The sequence below is a fragment of the Sparus aurata genome, chromosome 21 (assembly GCF_900880675.1).
Source record: "Sparus aurata chromosome 21, fSpaAur1.1, whole genome shotgun sequence".
Taxonomy (NCBI): domain Eukaryota; kingdom Metazoa; phylum Chordata; class Actinopteri; order Spariformes; family Sparidae; genus Sparus; species Sparus aurata.
This window is the reverse complement of record NC_044207.1, coordinates 24245857-24268741: the sequence shown is the minus strand read 5'-3', so window position 1 is coordinate 24268741 and position 22885 is coordinate 24245857. Positions and strand designations below refer to the sequence as shown.

Genomic DNA, 22885 nt, shown 5'->3' with positions numbered 1-22885 from the left:
GGTGCCATAGATACTGCAGAGGGATCTTGGTCCTTACTGGCTTGACAATATTTGAGACTGGAAGCCATGAAAAGGTAGGCCTTGGCAAAAATTTGGAGCAAGGGAACCCACTCCTGGACTGAGCACTGTGACCTCAGTACCTTTTTCCAGACTAAAAGGAAAAGTGGAAATTGAGTCATTATCTACCAACTCTACTTATCTCATAAACAACCCAAATTAGTTTGGGATATTGGGACACGGGTGCATACAGTATGAGCAACGTGCATAGTTGTGCAATAAAGGTCCAATAAAATGAGTCACATTATTTTGGAGGGACAGAAATACTCACAAAACACTAAAAAAGTTCAGATATGTCACTGAATAAACAAGTTAGTTAAACATTAAAAAATCTCAATATCCCTCTCTAATTTATACTATAGCGGACTGAGATGTTATTTACACCCTTTTGCAGCTGAAATCACTGTAGCTGCTGTGATCCCATCTGAAGTGGTGGCAAAAGCTTGACTGAAGGTCGAGGGAATAAAAAACATCTTCTCAAATCAATTTGGGAACTCGGAGTTGGATTACGCCAGACGAGCTGTATGTAGCCATTTTATTATTATTTTTTTTCTCTACATTTTAAAACAAGTCCCCATCTACTTCAGCTGTTGCAATTGTTGGAGAATGCTGCAACACTAATGTTTTGTGGACTGGAAAACGTTTTCAATCATCGTGGCGTTGAGTAGAAAATGACAGAATTTAAAATTTCTGGTAAACTTTTAACTTTCACTTCTTTATCAACTGATAATACAGTGAATTCATCCACAAACTGTGTTTGCTTTATTTAACTGAATCACATGATACAGTCCTACAAACCCGACATTTATTAAACATATAAAAATAAAAATAAAAAAAAGATTGTCCACGCATGGATATTACTTTATGTAAAGGTAAAGATCAGACAGAAAATGGACAGAATACTTCAATATTGATTCTGTTTTATTCCCTGATTCACACATTGGTGGGTATTTTTTGGCCCAAATTACTGAAGAATATTTATAGCAGCTAACATTTATTTAAAATGTGTGGGGACTGTACACCAAGCTCACCAATTGACACATTCCATAAACAATACTAAATATAGTAAAAAAGACAGTGAGACAGCATCAGTGTTTCATGTTTACAGACGAGGCAAACTGTCAAAGTAGATCCAAACCTGACACCTGCTGGCTATAAAGTAACTGCACTACAATTCACAGGGTTGTACATGCTGAGGCAAAGGCATCTTTGGCAACAATATGCAGATAACGTTAATAAATATGGACAATTGATTCTGGACCATTTGTTGAAAATCCTTCAAGGGTCTTTGCTGTCTCCTTGTCCAAAGGATGAAAGTCCATGACAGACCGACAATTCTCACAAACACACTTACCAGATTGCTACTCCTTTCGATCCAAAACAGTCAGCAGTGTGGCGGGTCGTCAGCCTCGAGTCTTGTGGTTGGCATAGCTGGGGAAGCCAAACTGGGAGACCATCAGGTTGGAGAAGCAGAGTGGCATGAAGCCATAGATCTGTGTCAGCCTGTTCAGACAGTAGGATCTCTGAAGGAGGTGTTCTGGACGGTGCCACATACCCTGATACCCACTGCTGGCATCCTTTTCCAGGTTGCGAAGGTCCACGGGTTTGACAAAGACCCCAGACGGTTTCTTAATGCTGCCTGTGGAGTGTTTCCTCAAATACAGGGCGACAGCAAAGTTCGTGGCAATGTCGTCACAATTCTGTGTTTCGTCCACCAGCGCATGCACTTCTTGAGGTTGGTCCTGGAAGAGCTGCAGGTAGCGGCGGTGGAAGAAGGCAGCACCAATCAACACCATGGAGTATCTGCAGCAAGTGGACCAGGATATAAGAATACCAAATCAAACAAGTGGCCAAAGAGATGCAGTATATGTGGAGCTTTAAAAGAGAGGCACGACTTACTTGTCCCCTCCAGATGTTTCTGGGTCCTGCAGTTCAAAGCTGCCATAACTGTAGACTCCTCCTGGTGTTGAAACATGTTTCCTTGGGACAAACCCAACAATCTGGTCTGGAAATTGCTGTGAAACCAAACAACTCCGGTCAGTATCACTGTGTATGTTGCAGTTAAGTGTTAAAGTTACCACTTTCATCTGTATTTTCGTTGAACGTACTACCTTCCAGACTGAGAAAGCAAAACTGAGGTCAGGAGCGCTGACGAGGGTGTCGTCATCCAGCATCAGCACAGCTAAGGATCAAAGCAAAAATAAGTAAAAAGACACTAAATAAAGTTGACACAGACACATACAATATGAAAGTTGTAGACAAACTGACCATCAGTATCAATCTCAGGGAACGGTTGTAGTCTGTTGCGCATTCGATTAGTGGTCTGCTCCTTGAAGACCACAGGGACGGGATGAGGCCCCAAAGAGTTCCATAACTTCAGGGGTGTCTGCTCCCCCACGTTGTTCCAGACAATGATAATCCGCTGAACATGAGGCACTGCCTGGTAGTGGTTCAGGAGTTTGAGCAAAACGTCTGTGCGATTGTAAGTTTGGATGATGATGGTAAATCTCTGCTCCTCCTCTGTGCTGTCGCTGTGGCGGCCCTGTGCGGGATTGTCCTGTTGTGACGTGGACCGGCGAAGCACTCCCAGGACACCACGACCTCCTTGGTCCTCGGCGGGGGGCAGCAGAGCTGTCAGGGCTGCACCCACCAGGAGAAGCAGCAGAATTGGCCAAACCAAATAGGTTCGTCTGAGCCCCATGCAGCAACGGGGGAGCCTGTGTCACAAAAGGTGCAAGACATCCTATTACAATGTACTCCAGATTTTGTCGCTCCCAGCTGAGACATCCCAGAACATGAGCTTTTACAATAGACTCCCCTGAGGCTAGTTGAAAAGGGCAATAAATCAATATCATATTGATATCTTGCTTTGAGACAAGATATTGTCTTCGATTTTGGACAGTAAAGACGTCAACTCAGCACAGAAAAGGCAATAGACAAGATGAAAAGTCACAATAAATCTGGCCATATCGACAACTGCAGCTGTGTAAGAGGATCGTTTGTCAGCTCTGTGAGCCAGCTAACATGCAGGACCAGGTCACATGACATGGGAGCTATTAAAAACAAAAGCTGAATTTTCATAATAAACATTCATATAAAATAGAAGAAGCAGTAAAATCCAATAAAAGGAGGTGTGTCCTATGTGGCCTGTGTAGTGATACAATTCGGCATTGGTTTGGAGTCACTGGGTCACATGACAGGGAAGCTATTGAAAAAAAAAGCCGTTGTCTTATTTTTGCAAAAATAAATTCACAACTCACTAGCAATCAAAATATGTGTGCTACATGGAATCAGTTTAGTTTATGTTTTTTAAATCATTATTTTTCACTAATCATCAGGTCAGCATGAAGAAACTTTGTCTTTGATCAAACAAACAACAGGGTAATTTACTGATGGTCCCTAAATCAGAATCCAGCGGCAGCTAACCGTCCTCTACTGCCGACACTGGGTGAAACTGATTAAGAGAGAGCAGCTGGGTATATTAATCGACAATATCTATATCTATCATATAATATTTTTGTAGGGATTCTTTTACTGCAGTCATTCATGTTCAGGTGAAGCTTTCTGAACACACTGGTTCTGTAGGGAAGATCTTCTTGGTGCACATTCACAGTTTAACCAGCAACGTTAAAAGACTTGCTGGTTACAGAAGGTAAACATCTGGAGATGGACGACAGAAACCAGTAGGTTTATTTTTTATCAACAAAGTAATTCCTAAAATAGTTTGACTCGAATGTCCAGAATCACTAGCTAGCTCATTAGCCACGTTTTGTGAACAAATCCCAGTAACGTTAAATATTAGCCGACAAGCAAAACTTTCTTGCTGTATGAAACCAAGACTTTTTATGCTCAACTCCTTTATTACTTCCTACGTGACGAAATACGTGAACTTTACCGCCGCATGAAGGTGCTATTTGTCTTTATTTAGAGCAGCAGAAGTGATGGTTTTATTCCATAACTCAACACTCACCTCATTTTGTTTGCACTTCAGACAGGCAACCCGTCCGCTTTACATGGTCGCCATGTTAACTGACTGCAACCAAAGAGCCTAAAAGCGAAGAGCTTACAAGCTAACATTAGCCGAAACGTAGAACGAGTGGCGGCCATAGCTTAAAAAAAAGTAGTTTACGGTTCTGTTCAAAGCCTTCAGGTATTTGAAAATATGCACATACAATGAGATTCACTCGAGTCTTCGCGTTTGCGTTTTTATACGTAACGGTGTCGTACATCAACATCCACTCACTTTGAATTTTTTACTCTTAGAAAATAGACGCCATCTTTGTGGGCTGAACCAACGGATTACCCAGAGGCCTGCCTGTCGCGTCATTTGGTTTTCCTCTTGGAGACATATCTCCTCCCGCCACAGAGACACTAATGTGTCAAAAAAAAAAAAATACAAACTCTAAAACACACAAATTACGTCACAAACAGTTTTAACATGAAAGTCCACACTGTGACAGCAAGGCTCAGGTACGTGTCGTTGGTGTTAGTATGAACAATGGGTGCTTTGGAAGGATGCAGGTAGTCTTCTTGATTGGAGTTGTGTAATAGCAGGCTATGACCCAGATGTTCGTTAACATTAGCATATCAAGAAGTCAGCAAAAAACTAACAATGACTCTTAATTTCCATCACAGGTTGCTCAGCACTGCTCAGGTGAACATGTCTGACACGTCAGTGCTGCATTGTCCCACAGTCCCACTTTCCAATGGTCTGCAGATTCCAATATTTGGATTAGGTACGTTTTATTTAGGTAAATCCTGCACGTGTATCCTGACAATTAAACAAATATAAAACTCAACATATTGTATGGTGCTCTACCTATGATTACCATTATGTTGTATCCCTTTGTTTTTCGTTTTCATCAAATGAAATTGCTAATGAATGGATGAATGAAAAAATGACTGTATAATTGAATAATCAGTGTAACACCAGATGTAACATTCAGACTTAAAAAGTGAATTCTGAATTTCTCTTTCTGTTTATTTTTTATCAAAAGATTTATGTTTTTCAAAATAAGTAACATGAATGTGAATGTGTTTTACACATATGTACAGTTTTTTCTCTCTCAACAATGAATATACTGTAGATTTATGTTTGTAAAGGGCCTTGGCAATACTGTTTCTGAATATACAAAAAAAAAGAACAGCAGCGACAAGAGACCTTTGAATTCAGACATCCTATGATTTGCCTCTTTAACAGGCACATCACATTTTGGCGGATACTCTCATGATGCCATTGTGTATGCTCTTACTGAGTGTGGCGTGCGCCACATTGACACAGCAAAGCGCTATGGCTGTGAGGAGAAACTGGGTCAAGCTCTCAAGAGAAAGTGGAATACCTCGAAGGGATCTATGGGTCACTGACAAACTCTGGCCAGGGGACTACGGGTATGAGGCTGCAAAGAAGTCCTGCATCGACTCCTGCTCACAGATGGGGGTTAAATATTTTGGTATGAAACTAATTTTCTTGGTTGTTGTTTTGCTCTGACTAATAATGCTTCTTCTGTGCATCGCTGGCAGTATTCCCCTCCTCTTTTGTAGTCTTTCATCAAAACATCACTTGCCCCCTTATTCAGATCTGTTCCTGATGCACTGGCCGGGGTCAATGCGACCCGGCTGCTCCAACAGGGAGGTGAGAGCTGAGACCTGGAGAGCTTTGGAGGAACTTTACGAAGAAGGTACAGAACATAGATAGATACTTGATTGCCATGGCATTCTGAAATACAGCAAAACTTTGTTTGGTAGCAATCCGGGTCATGACAGCATCAAATATAAGTATACAAAATATGTCTATTATGAATATTTGATAATATAAAAGTCCTAAAGTGCTAAAAACATTGGCCTCATTATGGAGAAAACCATTGGCACATATGCAAAAAGTGAGGGTGGGATATTTCATACAGTTTAAGTGTCTCTGTCACTGAAGGGGTGTGCCATGCTATTGGAGTGAGCAACTTTCTGGTCCATCACCTGGAACAGTTAAAGGAGGACTGCAGTGTTGTGCCACATGTGAACCAGGTAGGGCTTTTAGTTGTTTTTTCAGGGCAGATTTGGGGTATGATATTTTTGTTTCAGATAAAATAAATAAGACTGTTGTTGTGGTTGTGGTGGTGAGGGTGAGACATCTCCTTCACAAGGGTCCCGATATCCACACTAATGGCAGTATTTTCCAAGTAATTAAATTCATAAACATGTATTAGTCTGCTGTTTGAGTACTAACTTGCCCAATAATCTGCTAGTAAAAAAGTTAGGGACTGTAGGCAGGTTAATGAGCTTCAGAAAAGTGATAGGGTTAGTGAGATTTGCGGTACTGTGAGATGATTCCCCTCCTCAATCATTTTCATACAGTAACTGAATCTTTTTAGATATACAAGTAAGTGTTAAGCCGCATACATACAGTAACTTGCCTGTGATGCATCTTAAAAATGTCCTCATCAGGTGGAGTACCATCCTTTCCAGCAGCCCAACAAGCTGAAGGAGTACTGTCAGCAGGAGGGAATCGTGTTTGAAGGGTACAGTCCTCTGGCCAAGGGTCAGGTCTTAAGTGACCCGACTGTTCTCCAGATAGCAGAAAAGTACAGACGCACACCGGCTCAGATCTGCATCCGCTGGAGTATTCAGGTTGTTAAAATTGATCAGATTTTGCCCCAAGTTGAGTTGAGCCTGATACATATGTCTCAATTGATATAGTTAATACTATGGTTCTCCTTCTTTTCCTCAGAATGGAGTTGTCACGATACCGAAATCCGTCAAAGAGAAGAGGATAAAAGAAAACTGTCAAGTGAGTTGGAACTGCTATGGACAGTCTGGTTATTGATAATGCATTAGAGTGTTCAAAAAAGTCATTATGATGCGAAATGTTCTATGATAGATTTATATTAATATTAAAGGTGCAATATGTAAGAAATCACTGCTAACTGTTGTTGCTAGACATGTAGCTGGTGGCTTGGATTGGCATTATTCAAAAGGATGAGCATGCCAACATCAGATATATGATTTGATATCAAGACTCCCATTTCTTCACATTCTGTTGATATTTTTAGGTTTGTATAAGTTTAACTCAATATTTCAAACTGCATTCCTTACATATTGGTCCTTCGAGGAATGGACTGAATTAAATGTGTTTCTTCATTTCACCCTCTCCCTCCTCCTCTACCTGTACGTAGGTGTTTGGGTTCCAGCTGGAGGAGTTGGACATGGCCACTTTGGGGAGTTTACATGATGAAAGACATGTGACATGGGATCCAACAGACGTGGAGTAACACTATGCCAGATAACCCAGAGTGTTAAATAGTTTTTAAGTGCCTTACTTTATAGAAATGACTACTTTTTTAAAAAATAAATGTCTTAATACAAAATATTTGCCTCTGCTGAAATAAAGCTATCACACTGAGGACTTGAGCTTGTACTGACAGAGACAGGACGGGAGTATTTCTCAGACATATTCTGGTAATTACACAACTGCAGCTGAAGTTGCTCTTAAACTCTGATTAAAATAGAAAACAATGACACAACAATTCTGAGTTAGCAATATCATTTAATCTTTCCCCCTCAGCTTAGAATCACTGTTGTACATAAGTTACACTTTGTTTTCTCAATTTCACAGGTTCATTTTTTTCTCTCTTCAAACTTCCAGTTTGACCTCCCTCTCGTATCAAACGAAAAAAAAAAGCAGATTGTATTATACAAAAATGCAAACCAATTTTCACACAGTGAATTCTCTTACAAAGTCATAAAATGGCGTAATAATGGCTACATCCACATTGGAGGAAGATAATTCTAGACATTCCTTAATGGAGTATAATATACATATAAAAACTTCTTTTTTCTTGCTGAAATCAAACCTGTACCTTAATTTAAGAGATATTTTACAAGGGAGTAATCATATAAAATAGCCATTTGCGAATTTCCCCAGAAAGTCAGGGAATAAAATGTGAGCCTCAAACAGCAGTAACAGAGTTCAGTGGTCAAGGGTGGGAGTGGAGGGGTTAATTATGTAAATGAGGCGTTGAGGCAGCAGTTCCACTCAGAAACAAAAACACACAGGAGATTGAAATGAACATCTTTGCTATTTACTAGAAAGTAAACCACCCCATTCATCATTGTCATATGTCAGTTCTGCTAAGCTAAAGGCGTTTTAGGCTCATTCAGACCTGCACGGGACCCAGCAGGCAGAATCAGCATTGTGATAGTTTTGGTTGACTCGCACTTAGAGAAGTGAAAAAACAACGTACTGAATTAACACCATCAAATGTCGCCAATTCATGGAATTATAACTGCAGAACAAAAATTATTGTGTGAATGTCACTCAGATACTCTTATAGCTGTTGACTACACATCAGGTCAGATGATGCTTTAAAGACTGTAAGACTTGTAGGTCAGTAAATTCACTCAACTATTGCAGAAACAAAACAAGAGAAAGGAAAAAAAAAAAAGCTAGGTCAACCTTTTCTTTAAAAGTAATAAAAAATACACATTTTGCGTCAAATCGTAAGAGATTTGCATTTTTTAAGTTTCATACGAAATTTTCAAAATAGGGGGAAAATCTACTAGAGTCCGTCTGTATGACTCTAAGTCATGCCAATTCAGTGTAAATTACTATTTTTGAGATCATCTCATGCGCCTAAAGCAGACAAGGTAAAGGAGCATTGCAAGAGGATTTAAGGCCAACCTTTCATCAGAGACTTCCTGAATATCCTCTTGTAGGGCAGGGGTGGGGAAAAAACCCCAAACACTTTTCTAATACCTCAACACTATCACCCAGTACAGCACACTTTGAGGGAAAAAAAAAATAGGGTACATTTTCTACAATACAATCTAGCACACACAAAACGTCTCCATAAATTTTCCAAAGTTACAGAATTTTTGTCTTCTTCGGAAGCATAGTCTATAAAGAACATCTTTGTTTGAACACAAAAGATTAAGTGAACACACATCAATGCGCACAGAAGTCCTTCGTCTGGGAAAGGATAAAGTCTGTGTTGGCAACCAGTGGACAGAGAACAAATCAAACAAAACAAACAAAAAAAAAATGCTGATTCTAGTAGAGATCATTTAATATAAATGCTGAGCGAGTAAAATAAGAGGTGGCACATTAATAGTGCTTTAGTATATTAATGTATGTATACATACTCATATGTATAAGTGAGCTGTGTACCTAAACAATAAATGTAGCGAGGAGCAGCCAGAGGCTTGAAGTGTGGTAGGAAATTTTGAAGGAAAAAAAGAAAAACCCAAACATCCACTATTCATGGTGCTGACTAACTGGAAGAGATGCCTATCAAATAATCCACAAAACATTTGTGTCTTTATTTATTTGACTCATCAGTTATCAGGGATTTGTCAAACTGTCAGTTTCACAGAACCCCTCGTCTGACCTGAACAAAGGCTCAGCGTTAAGCGACTTGCCCCGGAGCGTCTCCTCTATCCTTCAACCGTTCAAACACAAGGACTCACTCGCTCTCAGCAGAGCTGTAAAACTGTAGCCCATCATGCTAGTTGTTTACAAAAGGCAAAGAGCTCCATGTCGAGCATCAGCAGTAAACAACTGACATGATGGAGAAAGAGCAATAATAGTGGCAATGGTGGTGATGATGACATTGAGGTGTGAGAAAGAAAATGTGAAAGTGAGAACAGAATGTTGTACAACTCACTATTAAGATGTTTAAATATAATCACATCTGCTTTTTGTGTGGATAGCTGTATTTGACTGTCTGATGTGTTTCCCCCCTCAGTAACCAACGCTAATATCCTCAGCTGTAAACATGATTTCAAAAGTACTGTGAAGCTAAAAACGCTACAACAGTTTCCTTTCTACGAGTACAAAAGATAAGTCTGGGTTTTGCTTGGAATTCAACCATTTCATGACAGAGAGGAGGACACGCGCGCAACTCTATAAAGCCTTCACTGGGTAGGCCACACCCCCCAAATCGTAACAACACAAAAGCATGAAAGAAATTAAATGAAAAAAAAAAAACACAAGGGAAGGCAACTTCATAGAAGTTAGGAGAACAAATGACAAGATAATCCCAATGGGGAGGCCTTTTGTGTGGCCAGATGAGAAGCTCTGAGGAGGGAAATCCTTATTTGCCCTGACAGACAGGTTTACACTCATTCACCTGACTCCTGAGGCCGAAAGAGCTACTCTCTCAGCCTGATCATTTGCATATAACCAGAAAACTCAGCCGTTTTTTTTAGCACGCTGCGAAAGGATTTCATAACCTAATCTGCTTGGACTGAATGCAGCCCTGCGGAGCACAGGCGAAAGCCGACCGAACCACATCAGGTCACGCCACGACCGAGAGAAGCACGGTAGATTCCCTTATAGAAAACATGTGGAAAGGTCATTATCAAAAAGACTTGTTGCAATCCTTAAAACAGAATGCTTCAATTAAATATAATATACTGCTTTTCAAGTATGAAACAGATATATGATGTGTTCATAAAATGCACTAATAAAATCATACTTCTCGTGGCAGGTGAGGACGTGCATGTGGCGCTAAAGTGATTTCTAAAAAACACCTTGCGTTTCTGTTTCAGATGAATACTGGTGGAATACTGTTAATGCTTTTCCCTTCTCAGACCATCTAGATCTGGGCAACCACTTTTTTTTTTTTTTTTTTTTTTTTTACGATTCTGGGGGTGAGTACCAAGCGACACACTTCCTACATCGTCTTCATAGATCGTCAGATTGTAACAAGAGAGATTCCTCAGAGTGCATGCGATGTGTTGCGATAGTGCTTATTGACCTGCTCCTTTGTATCTAACCGTTCCATCTATATGTATGCCAAAAACAATCTGTTATGAGGAGGATCGGGCAAATACTTAACAATGTTTGTGTGTTAATGAAAGATGGAATAGGCCTATCCGTGCTGAATGTAATTATAATACCACTGTCAACGTCACCACCATTTTCTCTTCCTAATATATCTATTGTGAGCCTTGTTAATCTATAATCCCAGTACAAAAAAAAGAATGGAAAAAAAAAATTAAACACACACAAGAAATGTTATCATATGCCCTGGTTTCCAGGCAAGGAAAGTCATTAAAAAAAGCTCATTCACAGAACAAAAAGAAAGAAAATTCATATCACGGCAGATACTGCTCATCTTCTAAATAGAATGGGTGTGTGTGTGTGTGTATGTGTGTGCCTGTGCATGCTTTTCAATTGAGCATCTTGTGTGTGTGCATGTATTTGTGTGTGTGTGTGTGTGTGTGTGTGTACTGCCTAAGAGCAGGAATGGACGACGCCATTCTTCTGCATCTCTGAACCAGTGGCACCAGGGTCAGAGCACATGTTCAACGCAGACGTCTTATTGGTCAGTGACAGCATGGACCCGCCCACTGCACTTTCTTGCAGACTGCTGGAGCCGTTTGACACCTCGCTGGATTCAGGAAAGAGAAAAACACAAGTGAGAAGAGGGAAGACTGGAAAAAGATCAGGATAACTCATACTCACTAGGGCTGCAACTTATGACATTTTTCATTATCACTTAATGTGTAAATTTATGTCAGGATTCATTCTATAAAATAGTAAAAAAAAAAAAAAAAAGAAATGTGGAAAAAAGCTAAATTCATAGATCATAGTGACAATACTGAAATTGCTTCTTTAACCATCCAACAGTTAAAAATCCAAAGATTCTCCATCATCTATCATATGATGAAGAAACGCAGCAAATCCTCTTATTTAAGAGGCAGAAATCAGAAAACACATGACTCTACAGAACTCTACAGATCAGAACAGTAGGTTGTTGCAGCTCTATGCACATATAGTAAAATGTGTGTATAATCACCCAAGAGCCAGCGAGATTTCTTCCAGCTGTGTCTTGTGCTCTGGTTGTCCGTTCTCTGCAGGTTTCATCTTGTACTGCTGAACATCATGGGCTACTTGGTTTTCCTGGTTTGGGGATGGACAGAGCAGGCTTAGTTTGCTGGAGAGACACCCAGCTACATATTTTGTTTCTATTAAAATCATTAAAAAAAATATTCTATTAAAAGGAGCTTATCAGAGCCAAGACCTAGATTACTACAACTCCAACAGTTCAATAAGAGGCTTCCATGATGTCAAGAGATTGTGTTATAATACACACATTGAACATCCATTTTGTTGAGGACGCAGTGGGATGTAGAAATATCCCCTGTATCAACGGACTTTCTCTTTAAATCAATAATTCCACCTTATCCCAACTTTATCGAAGCATATATTAGCTCCCCATCACCCTTACCAAAGCCATCTCTCGGGTCCTCTTGCCAATCTCTCTCTCCACCTGGTGGAGCTCCAGGCTTAGCTGTTCACTGGATACAGCTACTGTGTTTGCTCCCCCTGCTGGCCATTTGGCCTGCTGCTGCTGCTGGGCTACTGCTGCCGCCTGGCTCTGACTGGACTGCACAGGCTGTCCTGCCAACGAGCTGGCCTCCCTCTGCAGCAGCAGAGAGTTACTGGCAGCCTGGAACAGTGAGACAGGAAGTGAAGAAGGATGAGTGTGCATTTCTGGCAAATATCTGAAGGAGTGTGGCACAGTGATTACTGTATTTTGAAAGTGACTAGACAGGATGACTGTTAAACTCTGATATAATTATCATGAGAAATGAGAGCAAGGATATAAAAAACATTAGGTATGGAGCCACTTGATTTCTAAATAATAAAAAAGAAAATGTAGAATGTTTATAAAAGTAGAATGTATTAAGTAGCAATATTTCATCAATTTATGTACTTTCTAGAACTTTGAAGGTCCTCTTGTTAGACATTAATATCATGTGGTTTAGGAACAACCAGAAAAATGAGTTCCTGACAGAGAAAATTCATGTGAACACCCTCTCAAGTTGGGACAACAAGTCGGAAATGTTGGTACTTGGCTTTTAAGTTTTATACGCAGAACATGACAGACCAAATGTTTGGTTGATGGTAAGAAACTTTTTTTTTAATCCATGTATTGCGCCTCAATCTCTTATGCTCACATGTAATTTGGAATATGATTAGTTGCCATCTTCACTGTAGCATCCATTTTGATTCAACATTACGACTACCGGATTAGATCATAACGAATTAAGTTAAGACTTCCCAACTCGGGAAATGGGACCCCCTAAGAAGCATGTATATGCATCAAACATACCTCAATGCTTCGCATCTGGGTCTGTTGGTTGATCTGCTGGTTGACCTGCTGCAGCTCAATCTTTAACTGTTCTCTGTCTGGAGCTGCCATAGGTAGGCTGTGAGGGTGAAATACAGTGAGAAGTTAAAAAATAGAAAACGGCTTTAAAATCAACTCAGGACACACATTTTCACTTGTATACATGTATTTCTGATATCTTCCTAAAAGCTTGATTATCATCAAATAGGAAAAAAAATGCAAGACTTACCGCTCACTTAAGTGTCCCTGAGAGGCAGAGGCAGCCTGGTGGGAGGGGTATGAAGCTCCACCCCATCCTACATGACCTCCGTATGTGTATTCTGTAGGACAGATGGTCAAATGGATGTCAGAAATGTTTATGATTACAAACTGTAACAATTAAACAAATAATCTCTGACATTTAACAGTGTTAATTAGTCTTTAATACCTTGTTGTGATCTCATACCTGGCATAGCCATGTGTTTAGAGTTTGGGTTCTGGGGAGTGGAGGCCATAGCCTGCACAGGGCAGGTGGTCTGGTAGCCAGTCTTTGAGGTGCGGGAAATGGCACCGAAGCGTGATACAGTGGGCTGGGGGCCAAACGGGATAATCGGGTCATCATCCTTGACTTCTGTACCCCTCCTAGGGGCCTCCAGCGATGGTTCTCTCAGATCCTTAGCTTCCACATTCTGACAGCGGGAGAAACAGGGACATAAAAGAAGCGTTTAGAGAGGCTGAGGCTACATGCATAAATGTTCTTGTTTCCACCTGCTTCTCAACTGTGAAATAACAGTTTTTGTCCGAGGAATAAAGAAAACAAAACAAAACATGTAGTTGCATCATTTTCCCTTCCCTTTGGAAAAAATACTGACAGTGTTACTAACAGATTTTATCCATCTGAACTCACCATCATCTCCATGGTGCCAGGAACCATAACATCTTTGGGTTTGGCGTCCTTTGTGCCAATGTAGGAGCCAATGGTTTCACAAGACCAGGGGGAGTATTGCCCTGCGTAGTCAGGCTCTCTGCATTTCATCATGGTTTTGGAGCTCTCCTCCCCGTACTGCAAACACAGAATATACACAGAGAAAGTGATGTTACTATTACTTCCAGTACCTCTTTTTAACGATTACACCACAATGTGCGTTGCAGTTCCTGATTCTGGAAGCCAGTTGCAGAGATGTATGAAATTCACATAGTGCTAACCTCTGGAGGATAGTCGCTGGGGAAGGAATGGGAAAGAGTGGGGGAGGCAGCAAATGGTGGAGGGGAGATGACCTTCCTTTCCTCCAGCTGTGATAAAAGCTCCTGGCGACGACGGTGCAGGTAGTCAAGGCTGGGCTGCGACCCACCATATGATGGTCCCTAAAACACACACACACACACACACACTAAAATATTAGTGCTGAACTTGCATTTTTTTTAGTGGTTCGTAACTAGAATTGTTATACATACATTTAAAGGAAAACCTCTGAAATGACTCACCCTGACATAGGTCCTCATGGGTGGAGGCTGGGCACCTTGTGGATAGTAGCCATCTGGAGGGTATCTATCCCGTGCACTGGGCTCCTGGTGGTAAAGTGAATTGGCCTGTGCTGCTGATGGTGGGGGGACATCCAGAGGGGCAGGGCTCATTCTGACCAGGCCATCCCTCTGAGATTGGTAAGCCTGTGGAGGGGGTGGTGGGCCAGAGTAGGTCCCATGGCGACCCCGGTCATGGTGTGGAGGATGTGGGTAAGAGAAGGGTGGACCAGCGTGAGGGGCCTGGTATGGGCGCTCTGGAGGGCCATAGCCCGGGTAGGGGTCCTGGTAAGGAGGCCCTGAATCACTGGGTGGAGGAGGATTACGCATGTAATCCCGAGGAACATACTGTGGCTGCTGGTAGGGATACCCTGAGAAAAATAACGCCAAACTTATATTAACATCACTTTCCTAAATTATCTTTATGCACAAAGTAAAAAGATGGCAACTTTACACCAGTCATAAGCACAGAAGCACAATTTCCTCAACCCATACCTGTGGAGTATTGTGGGGGTTCATACTGAGAAGCAGATGGTGGTGGGCGAGCGTCATAGCACATCTCAGAGAGCTGTGGCTGGGGGTACACTGGTGAACCTCTGGCTACCACCGGCATGTGCTTTACTCCGGAGAGGTGGTCCGCTGGCATCCTTGGGTGGGCCATGGCATGAGGTGGCATACCGGGTTTGGGCATCTGGTCCATGCTACAGGGACAAATGTCAGCTATCATGAATCATGAGTCATGGCTAACCTGCAAACAGTTTGTCCCATAAATCCATTATTCAAATATGATTCTACAGAACCGACAATGACATTTGCCCTATCCTCGGTAGACACAACCTTACCCAAACGTTTTACTGTTTAGTGGTTGCATCTGCTAGAGTTGTTGACAGCTACAGACAAAATGTAACGCTAAAACATTACCAAAAGTAGAGCACCAAAAATATTTCATTAGTTGTCAACTATGAAATGAATCGTCATCTCAAAAGGTAATAATTCTTTAAATCCAGCTTCTTACATGTAAATACTTTCTGGTTTCTTGACTCCTCTATGACAGTAAATCTAATACATTTTGGATTTGGGCAAAACAAGACATTTCTAAAACTAAAGATCGGTTATTCTTTCAGTACAAAATTATTTTTTTTTATGAATATCACTCATTTCATTTCAAGTATTTGATTTTTACTCCATGTACGGGAATGCAACCATAAAAGATTGTAGATAACTTGTTTATAGGTCTAAATTTCAGGAACCTGAACCAAAACCTAGAAAAAAGAAACAGCTGAAATAGAAAGAAAATTCTGTTATTTGGCTGTCACAGACTTAAATGCACAAAGACTGCTATACTCACGGATCAGGTGGTGATCCTGGGGCACTGGGACTCCCTCCGTCCATCTTCATGGGTTTACGCAACAGCTCATATGGGACTGCGTCGGTGCCACGGGCAATCAGCTGGGGCAAAGAAGGTGCGCCATTGGTGAGGGGCGAAGGCTTCCTGGTCACTGCTACATCGAGAGGAAGGCCGTCATCTGGCATGAGCCCTCCTGAGCCGGGGAGACGAGCTGCCAGGCGCTTATTCATCTTACGATACCTGACGAAACATGAAACACAGCATGTTTAAGAGATGCTAGGTGGTGTGAAAATGGTTTTGTTTTACATCAATATCAATTTTTGTTAAAAGAAGAGAATGCTACATGGTGGCATTTGTCAGGACTCACTTCTCCAGTTCTTCCTGAGAGTGAGCAAAGGTGCAGCTGGCTCCGCGAGGACAGCCTCCCTTCTGCTTCATGTCACGACACATATATGTCTTGTACTTGCTGTGTTGAGGAGGCTAAAAGAGAGACAAGTATTACTAAAACAGAAAACATATACCCTTGTATACCCTTTAACTAACCCTTGTGTCATTACGGTTAAACCCTATCCAAGTGTGTTGCCTAGCACAATAACAAACAAAGCTAAACACACTGGCGTGCTGATATTAAACATGACAGAGCAGTACTGGGTGATACTCCTAAAATCTATTTCACCACAAACCTGCACAGCTTCAAAGTGCATCTCTACAAGTCTTATCATTGATGTATTAATTATGGTAGTGGTCAGACTATGACCTTCAGTCAGGGGACGGATTAACTTAACAACGCAAAGGGCTTGGCCCCGTTTTTTCTGTGGTCCATTGCATAAACTGACCTGTTGAGGGTCAGCTCCTTTCTTGCTGTGGTTCTGAATGAAGTCCACCAGGCCATGCACCACTGTTTTCACTGCAACCAGCCCTTTCTCCAGCTGCTCCCATGTAGGAGGGGGAGCATCTGGGGAGAAACACATGTAGATATGAGAAAAACAGAATTTTACCTAAGTATTTAAATCAAAAATGATTCAAAACAGTGATTCTATAAATAGTATTAAGTGCCTGTCTCAAAAGCTCCTCAGCTGGTTGGCCTTCAAACTGAATGACAGTCAAATTTGCGAAAATTTGGCATTTGAATTCATGCGATGGTCTAAACACGATGGAACTCCTCAACATCCGGGAATCGCGGCTAACTTCTGTATTCGAAAACATGTGGATGCCCCATTTTTTTAAAGAGTCACACTTAAAAACTACATTTACAGGCAGACCGTTGGAGGACACTTGGCCCTGCAAATTAAACTCATATATTTTAGGGTCAGTTACACTGTAATGTAATGTATGGGACAGCTAGACTCTGGCCAATTCATTTAGACAAGATATACTAGAATAATAGGAAAGATGTTAGAGAAAGAAGCAAAAGATGCAAAGGTCATTGTGTGGATTCCAGCTTGTGACACTGCATCCTTATGTCAATACAAAATAAAGATTCCTGAAGTTGTTTCTCACCAGGACTTGGATCAATGTTTGCCAGCAGCTCCAGGTGAGGCCGCAGCCTGTTGAGGTTGGCTGGGTCTCCGGTCCTCTGCAGCGCAATCGTCAGCTCCTGAACACTCTGAGCGAAAGACGCTGGGGTCTGCAGCTGTGCCAGAAGAAAAGAACATGCTTTTATATAAGGAGATAACAAACTCCAACGTATCGCAGAACACACAAATCATCTATGAAATATACCATGATGTGAAAACAAACACAGACAAAATACAGTTACATCTCATACACACCTTATCTATGATAGACTGCATGTGTGACTTGTGAGATTGATCTCCATATAACAGAGAGGACCACTGGTCAGGTGCGATGCGCAGCCCACCCTCCATGGCAATCTGAACTATCTGAGAGTCATGCTCGCGCCGCAGAGCCTCGTAGGTTCGGAACTCCTCTTTAAGCTGCATCAGGGATGAGTCCTCATCGCGTTTGGTAACCTATGTAGACGCAGAAAGAGGGAAAGAGTGTATTTTTTTTTGTTAGTTTTGTCCTCTGCCTTCTTCTGCAGAGTGCTTTTAATGAGTTTCAAAACTTCTTAATAACTGACAAACTTAAAAAAAAAATCAGCCAGTGACATACCTTGAAGCAGGAGGCCCTGTAGAGGAGTTGCACCACATGGCCTATACTAGTTTTAGAGGCCTGTGGGAAGCGAGGCTCAAGCCTCTGGACTACAAAGAGAACCAACACCTTCCTGGATAGAGCAGAACCATCCTCTAGAGCTAGAAGGACCAACTTTAGAGCTTCCTCCTGCATGGCTGGGAGAGGACAGACATAAAAACCATCAGTGACAGTTGATAGAAAGGTCTTGTCTCATTCTGCTGGTAAGGTAAGGAAAACTACATACCCGGCCCGAGAAACTGACATCCTCGTGCACGGACAGCAGCCCACAGATTGGAGGAGAGCTGCTGTGGATTCTGGTGCTGCAAGATGAGCTCGGTGACAGTTCGCTCGCCTAGAGAGCGGGCAGCTCTCATGGCTCTAACACGGCCCTCCTCCTCCACCAGCTGGCAGTGGACCAGCGTTACCAGTTTCCTCTGCATGGGCCGACTTAGCATGCTCTGGGCTGTGCTGCTCAGACCCACACCTGGTGAGAGATTAGAGATGACAACTGGTAAACCAATGGGATATACACTCAGTTGCCAGTTTCTTTGATACGTTTTTTTATCAACAGGGAAGTAAATTGAAAAAAACAGCTCACGTCTGACTACATAGATAACGCCCATATTTCAAAAAGATTTGTCAAAAGATAAAAGTCATTTGAAAGATATAAGCCTTTTTGTTGATACTAAAATGTGTCGGGCTATGTTTCATATCATATCATCGTATCATAAACAACCACCAATATTTTCCCCAATCAACTATATTCATTTAACATGGTCAGTGACAGATCAAGGAAATTGCTTAAAATCTGCACACAAACAAAGAGAAATCAAGGACAGCACTACCATCAAACATTTTTCATATTGCCACACAGGCACATTGTGCTTTATCTTTTTAATTTTCACCTGCGCCGTTTGCAAATTTACAATTAATGATGTTTTAATTCAGTTCTGCCAATAGACACTAAGGTTAGTCTAAAACATTTTATTTCAATGTCCTGTTATCATTTAATTTCAGGTGAACAATTTAGCAAGAGCTCATTTTAACCCTCTCTTTTTGAAACTATCATTTGAGTTTCTCTAGAAGTTGTCATGGGTTTTATTGTTTTGAAAGGAAAATGTGGTTAAGTGGGAGAAGTAGTTCCATCAAAACATTATGTTACAAAACAGCCATTTATGAGAACTAGTGATGAGATGTGTCTGTAACATGTGTCCATGTTTTATATAGTAGTTCTGCTTTTCTATTTTTAATGACATTTGATCTGCCACAGTCCAACTCAAACAACAACAACAACAACTATTCAAAGCCTTATCAAATATCTAATATCTTTTTTCATCCTACGCATTACATGAATTACTGCATAGTATAGTATTATACGTACTAGTTTTGATATTTTCAACAGATGGTATAGTCAAAAATGTAAATTATCTGACAGATCTGCCATCTCTTACTCATAAGTGTTTGTGTTTCACAGTGTATAGTCTTCTTATGACCTTGTGATATCATATTCACAACTTCATGAGTGGAAATTCTGACTGAACCCCAGGTTCATTACTTGTCAAGCTAATTTTTTTTTTTTAAAGGGTTTCCTTATGGAAATTACTGACTACTGCATTTATAACTTTTGTTTTCTATCCCTTTCTTGTTCCTTGTATGACACTGACACGCAGAAAGCACTAACTCATGCAGCACTTTTTGAAAGGGAACAAGGCTACGACTATAACTATTCAACTTGCAGCCGTATTCTCACACCTTAAACTACAAGGAACCGCCAAGAATAGACTTCCCGTTTTAAAAACAACCTTCAGAGTTTCATTTAAAGGCAGCAAGAGTGTCAACAGATGGTAATAAAGGCGTAACAAGCTACAAAAGTAACAAGCATGTGTTTGTGTGTGTTGTACCTCTGGTGTTGCTGAGAGGTTTGAGGTAGAGGGCCAGCTCCTCCACACACTGCCTGGCCTCCTCATAATGCTGCGAGTCCTCTGGACTGGTAATCAAGGCAACTGGCTGAGCCTTCGGAACCTGCAAGAGAACACAGAGGGTCGAAATAATGAGAAAAAATATCATATCGCAATAGCTGGAACAATGAAGTAGGACTGACACACACACAAAAAACACATTTCACAACAATGGACAACTATTACATTGTACTGAAGGCTCATGCCATATTTTTTGTAGGTCAACACTGAACTTAACACATTTCAGCTCACAATGCTATTGATCACAATTTAACATACAGCAAAGACACCTGAGAGAAGCATTTTTCTAATTATCAGGGCTTCAAGGTGCATAAACCTGTCAAGTGGGACTTAACATTTTCACTGGTTGCTCTAGTGCCCCAGAAATGTAGTGATTTTTCTAAACCATTGAGGTCACTGTAATTTCTTATTGAGTGTGCCATTATTTGAATTTACCTTTATTCCTGTTTACGATTATTTACATAATGCAATGAGTAACTACATTAAATTGTATTGCTGGATGCACCAATGTAACTGGTATGAAAAGTTGGTTTGGAGCCCCTGTGTTTCTATTTTCATACTCAGACTGTGCTAAAAAAAAAAAAAAAAAAAAATCAACATTCATTAAAATGAACTCAATATGTTAACCATCTTCACTTTGGCCCTGCTAATCTGACAGAGATTTTCAATGCACTCAGCGATGAGGCAAGATATCACAGCCATGACTATATCAGACACTCAACCGGCTCATCATCAATGCACTAACGTTATCCATTATCATACACTGCATGGCTGGAAACTTGGCCAACAAACCCAACACGCCATTAGCTGTGCCTCACCCTGTTGGTCAAACACCACCTCAGAGAAATACAGCTGTACTGATCGTTCCAGCGCTCAGAAAACCAACAGAATTAAAGTTATTGCCCAATGACTGAAGCATGACTCATAGAGGGAATCTCCTAGCTATGCACATCATGCAACAGGCCGTGCCAAACACTCAAATAAAGTCCATAAACAGTAATTACAGAGAGCACAACACTGTCAACACATGAATGGTATATTAAAATGTTCTATTCAACTATTCAAAACACACCCATGAGCTGTTAACCTTCCCCATGACCTAGCGACAAGAAGGACTTTGCATACATGTAGTTATCTAATGAAAGTATACAAATACAGAAAGACACGAGTCTTACCTGGCCTCCCACCAGCTGCAACAGGGCCGTGTTGACAGGTAGCTGCTCGATGTCTGTGCTGATGGCTGTCTGGTCAAACGGACAGGCCTTACGGTGCAACTTGTTCAGGCACATCTTGCAGACCGTGTGTCCACAGCCCAAGCTGATGGGCCTGCGGACAGTCTCCTCAAATGTCTGTGTGCAGATCGGGCACAGCAGGAACTCGGTCCATTGTGGTGCTTGGACTGGCATGGTTATATGTTGATGGGACACGTGTGTGTAAATGTGTGTAAGTTTTAACACAGAGAAAAGAAATCAAATAATATATATATTTATATATGGAAGATTCCACTGGAATCAAAATGTTTTCTTCCGAACTCAATCGTTCTTAAATGTTCTCACACATTGTGGATTTTGGATTACATCGCGTGATGAATACTGGAAGAAAAGAGAGAAGGAAAGAAAAAGAGAATTAATAATGAGTGAGCATTCAGCAAATTTTAGGACACAATGCAGTTTTAGATGCTCATTATCTTACATTGCAACAGAATTTAAGTAAATATATAAACATGACTGTGTTGTGTGAGAGTGCATCTGCAGCTGAGATGGGCATTTAAGGCAGAGGAATTGCAAAGTACGATTTCCGTAGGACAACTAATATTCACTACGTTAAAAATCACAAATCTATTATCTGAAGCCTATTTAGCCGCGACTATACGCCGGCATGCAATGTTTAACCGCAACACGGAACAAACTAAATATTAAATCAGACGTGACACGGCAAATATTAGTAATATAAAGAAGAAACAAGCGACGGAGAGGGATCAAAACAACTGCTGTGTGGCCTACTTACAAGAGCTGGTAACCACTATGACTATGGACAAAGGGTCCTGAAGAGGCTAACAACCAAGTCCCTCTGCGCTATCTAACTTATCGTGAAGCTAACGTTTGATATCACAGTTGGGCAAAATTATGCGTCTAACATTAAATATATATTACTGGCATCAAATAACTGTTATCACGACGGTGATCATATAGATTTTATTTTATTCTACGCGCATTTTTAATGTTGTATCGGGAATACGGCGATACGTTAGCTAACTCGATAACTGTAGGTAACGTTAGCGTACTTTCAGCAAGCTAAGCTATGGGTGGCTAGTTTGCTAGGTTAGCTAGCGAGCAAACGTCGTCTGATTTAAAAAAAGGGGAAAAAAACTGTTGCTTAATTATCAAAAACTATCCACTGGTTGGTAATGGAACAGCTATAATTCTTAAAGTGGCCGTGATAACTAGCTCACTACACTGGCGAGAACATTCGTTACCATCTCATGTATTGGTTTAAGAAACGATAGCTACAGAAGAAGCACAGTGACACTGGAAAGTGGAGCCATTTGACTCTCAACGGCGAGATTATGTAACGCTAGCATCCGAAACTACCCAGCAACCCAACTGCCTTGAACATATGTTTCTTTTCACCAGACGAACTGACGCCAATTTTACTTGCGTCCAAATTTCCAGGCTCATCGTAGAATTGTGTTTTGGACACGTTTTCCGAGACGAAGCTAACTCTTGTCGTCGGAC

At 41.1% G+C, this 22885-nt stretch overlaps 4 protein-coding genes across 5 annotated transcripts in view; 2 read left to right on the top strand and 2 right to left on the bottom strand.

Annotated features, from left to right (window-relative positions):
• Window positions 1-796: 796 nt before the first annotated feature.
• On the bottom strand, window positions 797-4336 carry extl2 (exostosin-like glycosyltransferase 2). The gene is made up of 5 exons (XM_030401692.1): window positions 4028-4336; window positions 2326-2774; window positions 2169-2239; window positions 1957-2072; window positions 797-1860 (listed from the first exon to the last, which is right to left on the bottom strand). Exons 1-5 carry the CDS (start codon window positions 4030-4032, stop codon window positions 1461-1463), a joined length of 1041 nt encoding a protein of 346 aa, XP_030257552.1. The 5' UTR covers window positions 4033-4336; the 3' UTR covers window positions 797-1460.
• LOC115571977 (glyoxal reductase-like) lies at window positions 3314-7712 on the top strand. The gene is given in 9 exon segments (XM_030401693.1): window positions 3314-3740; window positions 4693-4793; window positions 5258-5379; window positions 5381-5507; window positions 5634-5735; window positions 5984-6075; window positions 6496-6678; window positions 6779-6838; window positions 7224-7712. Coding segments are annotated over 9 exon segments (900 nt in total). The 5' UTR covers window positions 3314-3723; the 3' UTR covers window positions 7320-7712.
• The window catches only part of rc3h1b (ring finger and CCCH-type domains 1b), a 15702-nt gene continuing 391 nt past the window's right edge, over window positions 7575-22885 (bottom strand). The window contains exons 2-20 of one of the 2 annotated variants that reach the window (XM_030401682.1): window positions 21326-21742; window positions 20073-20193; window positions 18416-18655; window positions 18151-18326; window positions 17808-18008; window positions 17536-17668; window positions 16872-16990; window positions 16403-16515; window positions 16036-16275; window positions 15183-15388; window positions 14652-15058; window positions 14373-14531; window positions 14074-14229; window positions 13615-13855; window positions 13417-13507; window positions 13170-13266; window positions 12282-12503; window positions 11850-11953; window positions 7575-11441 (exon numbers count right to left, since the gene is read on the bottom strand). In XM_030401682.1, coding sequence (XP_030257542.1) covers window positions 11285-11441; window positions 11850-11953; window positions 12282-12503; window positions 13170-13266; window positions 13417-13507; window positions 13615-13855; window positions 14074-14229; window positions 14373-14531; window positions 14652-15058; window positions 15183-15388; window positions 16036-16275; window positions 16403-16515; window positions 16872-16990; window positions 17536-17668; window positions 17808-18008; window positions 18151-18326; window positions 18416-18655; window positions 20073-20193; window positions 21326-21556 — 3414 coding nt within the window. In that variant the 5' untranslated portion in view covers window positions 21557-21742 and the 3' untranslated portion in view covers window positions 7575-11284. The remainder of the gene's footprint in view (window positions 11442-11849; window positions 11954-12281; window positions 12504-13169; window positions 13267-13416; window positions 13508-13614; window positions 13856-14073; window positions 14230-14372; window positions 14532-14651; window positions 15059-15182; window positions 15389-16035; window positions 16276-16402; window positions 16516-16871; window positions 16991-17535; window positions 17669-17807; window positions 18009-18150; window positions 18327-18415; window positions 18656-20072; window positions 20194-21325; window positions 21743-22885) is intronic. The other variant, XM_030401683.1, reaches the window with a different exon arrangement.
• Window positions 22117-22885, top strand: part of LOC115571969 (uncharacterized) — a 15388-nt gene continuing 14619 nt past the window's right edge. Inside the window, exon 1 of the mRNA XM_030401678.1 lies at window positions 22117-22165. The gene's annotated coding sequence lies outside the window, so the exon portion shown is untranslated. The remainder of the gene's footprint in view (window positions 22166-22885) is intronic.

Coding starts and splice junctions, on each gene's coding strand:
- extl2 (XM_030401692.1), bottom strand. Junction 2,240..2,325: donor CCCTGAGATTGATACTGATG/GTCAGTTTGTCT, acceptor TTTGATCCTTAG/CTGTGCTGATGCTGGATGAC. Junction 1,861..1,956: donor GAAACATCTGGAGGGGACAA/GTAAGTCGTGCC, acceptor CACTTGCTGCAG/ATACTCCATGGTGTTGATTG.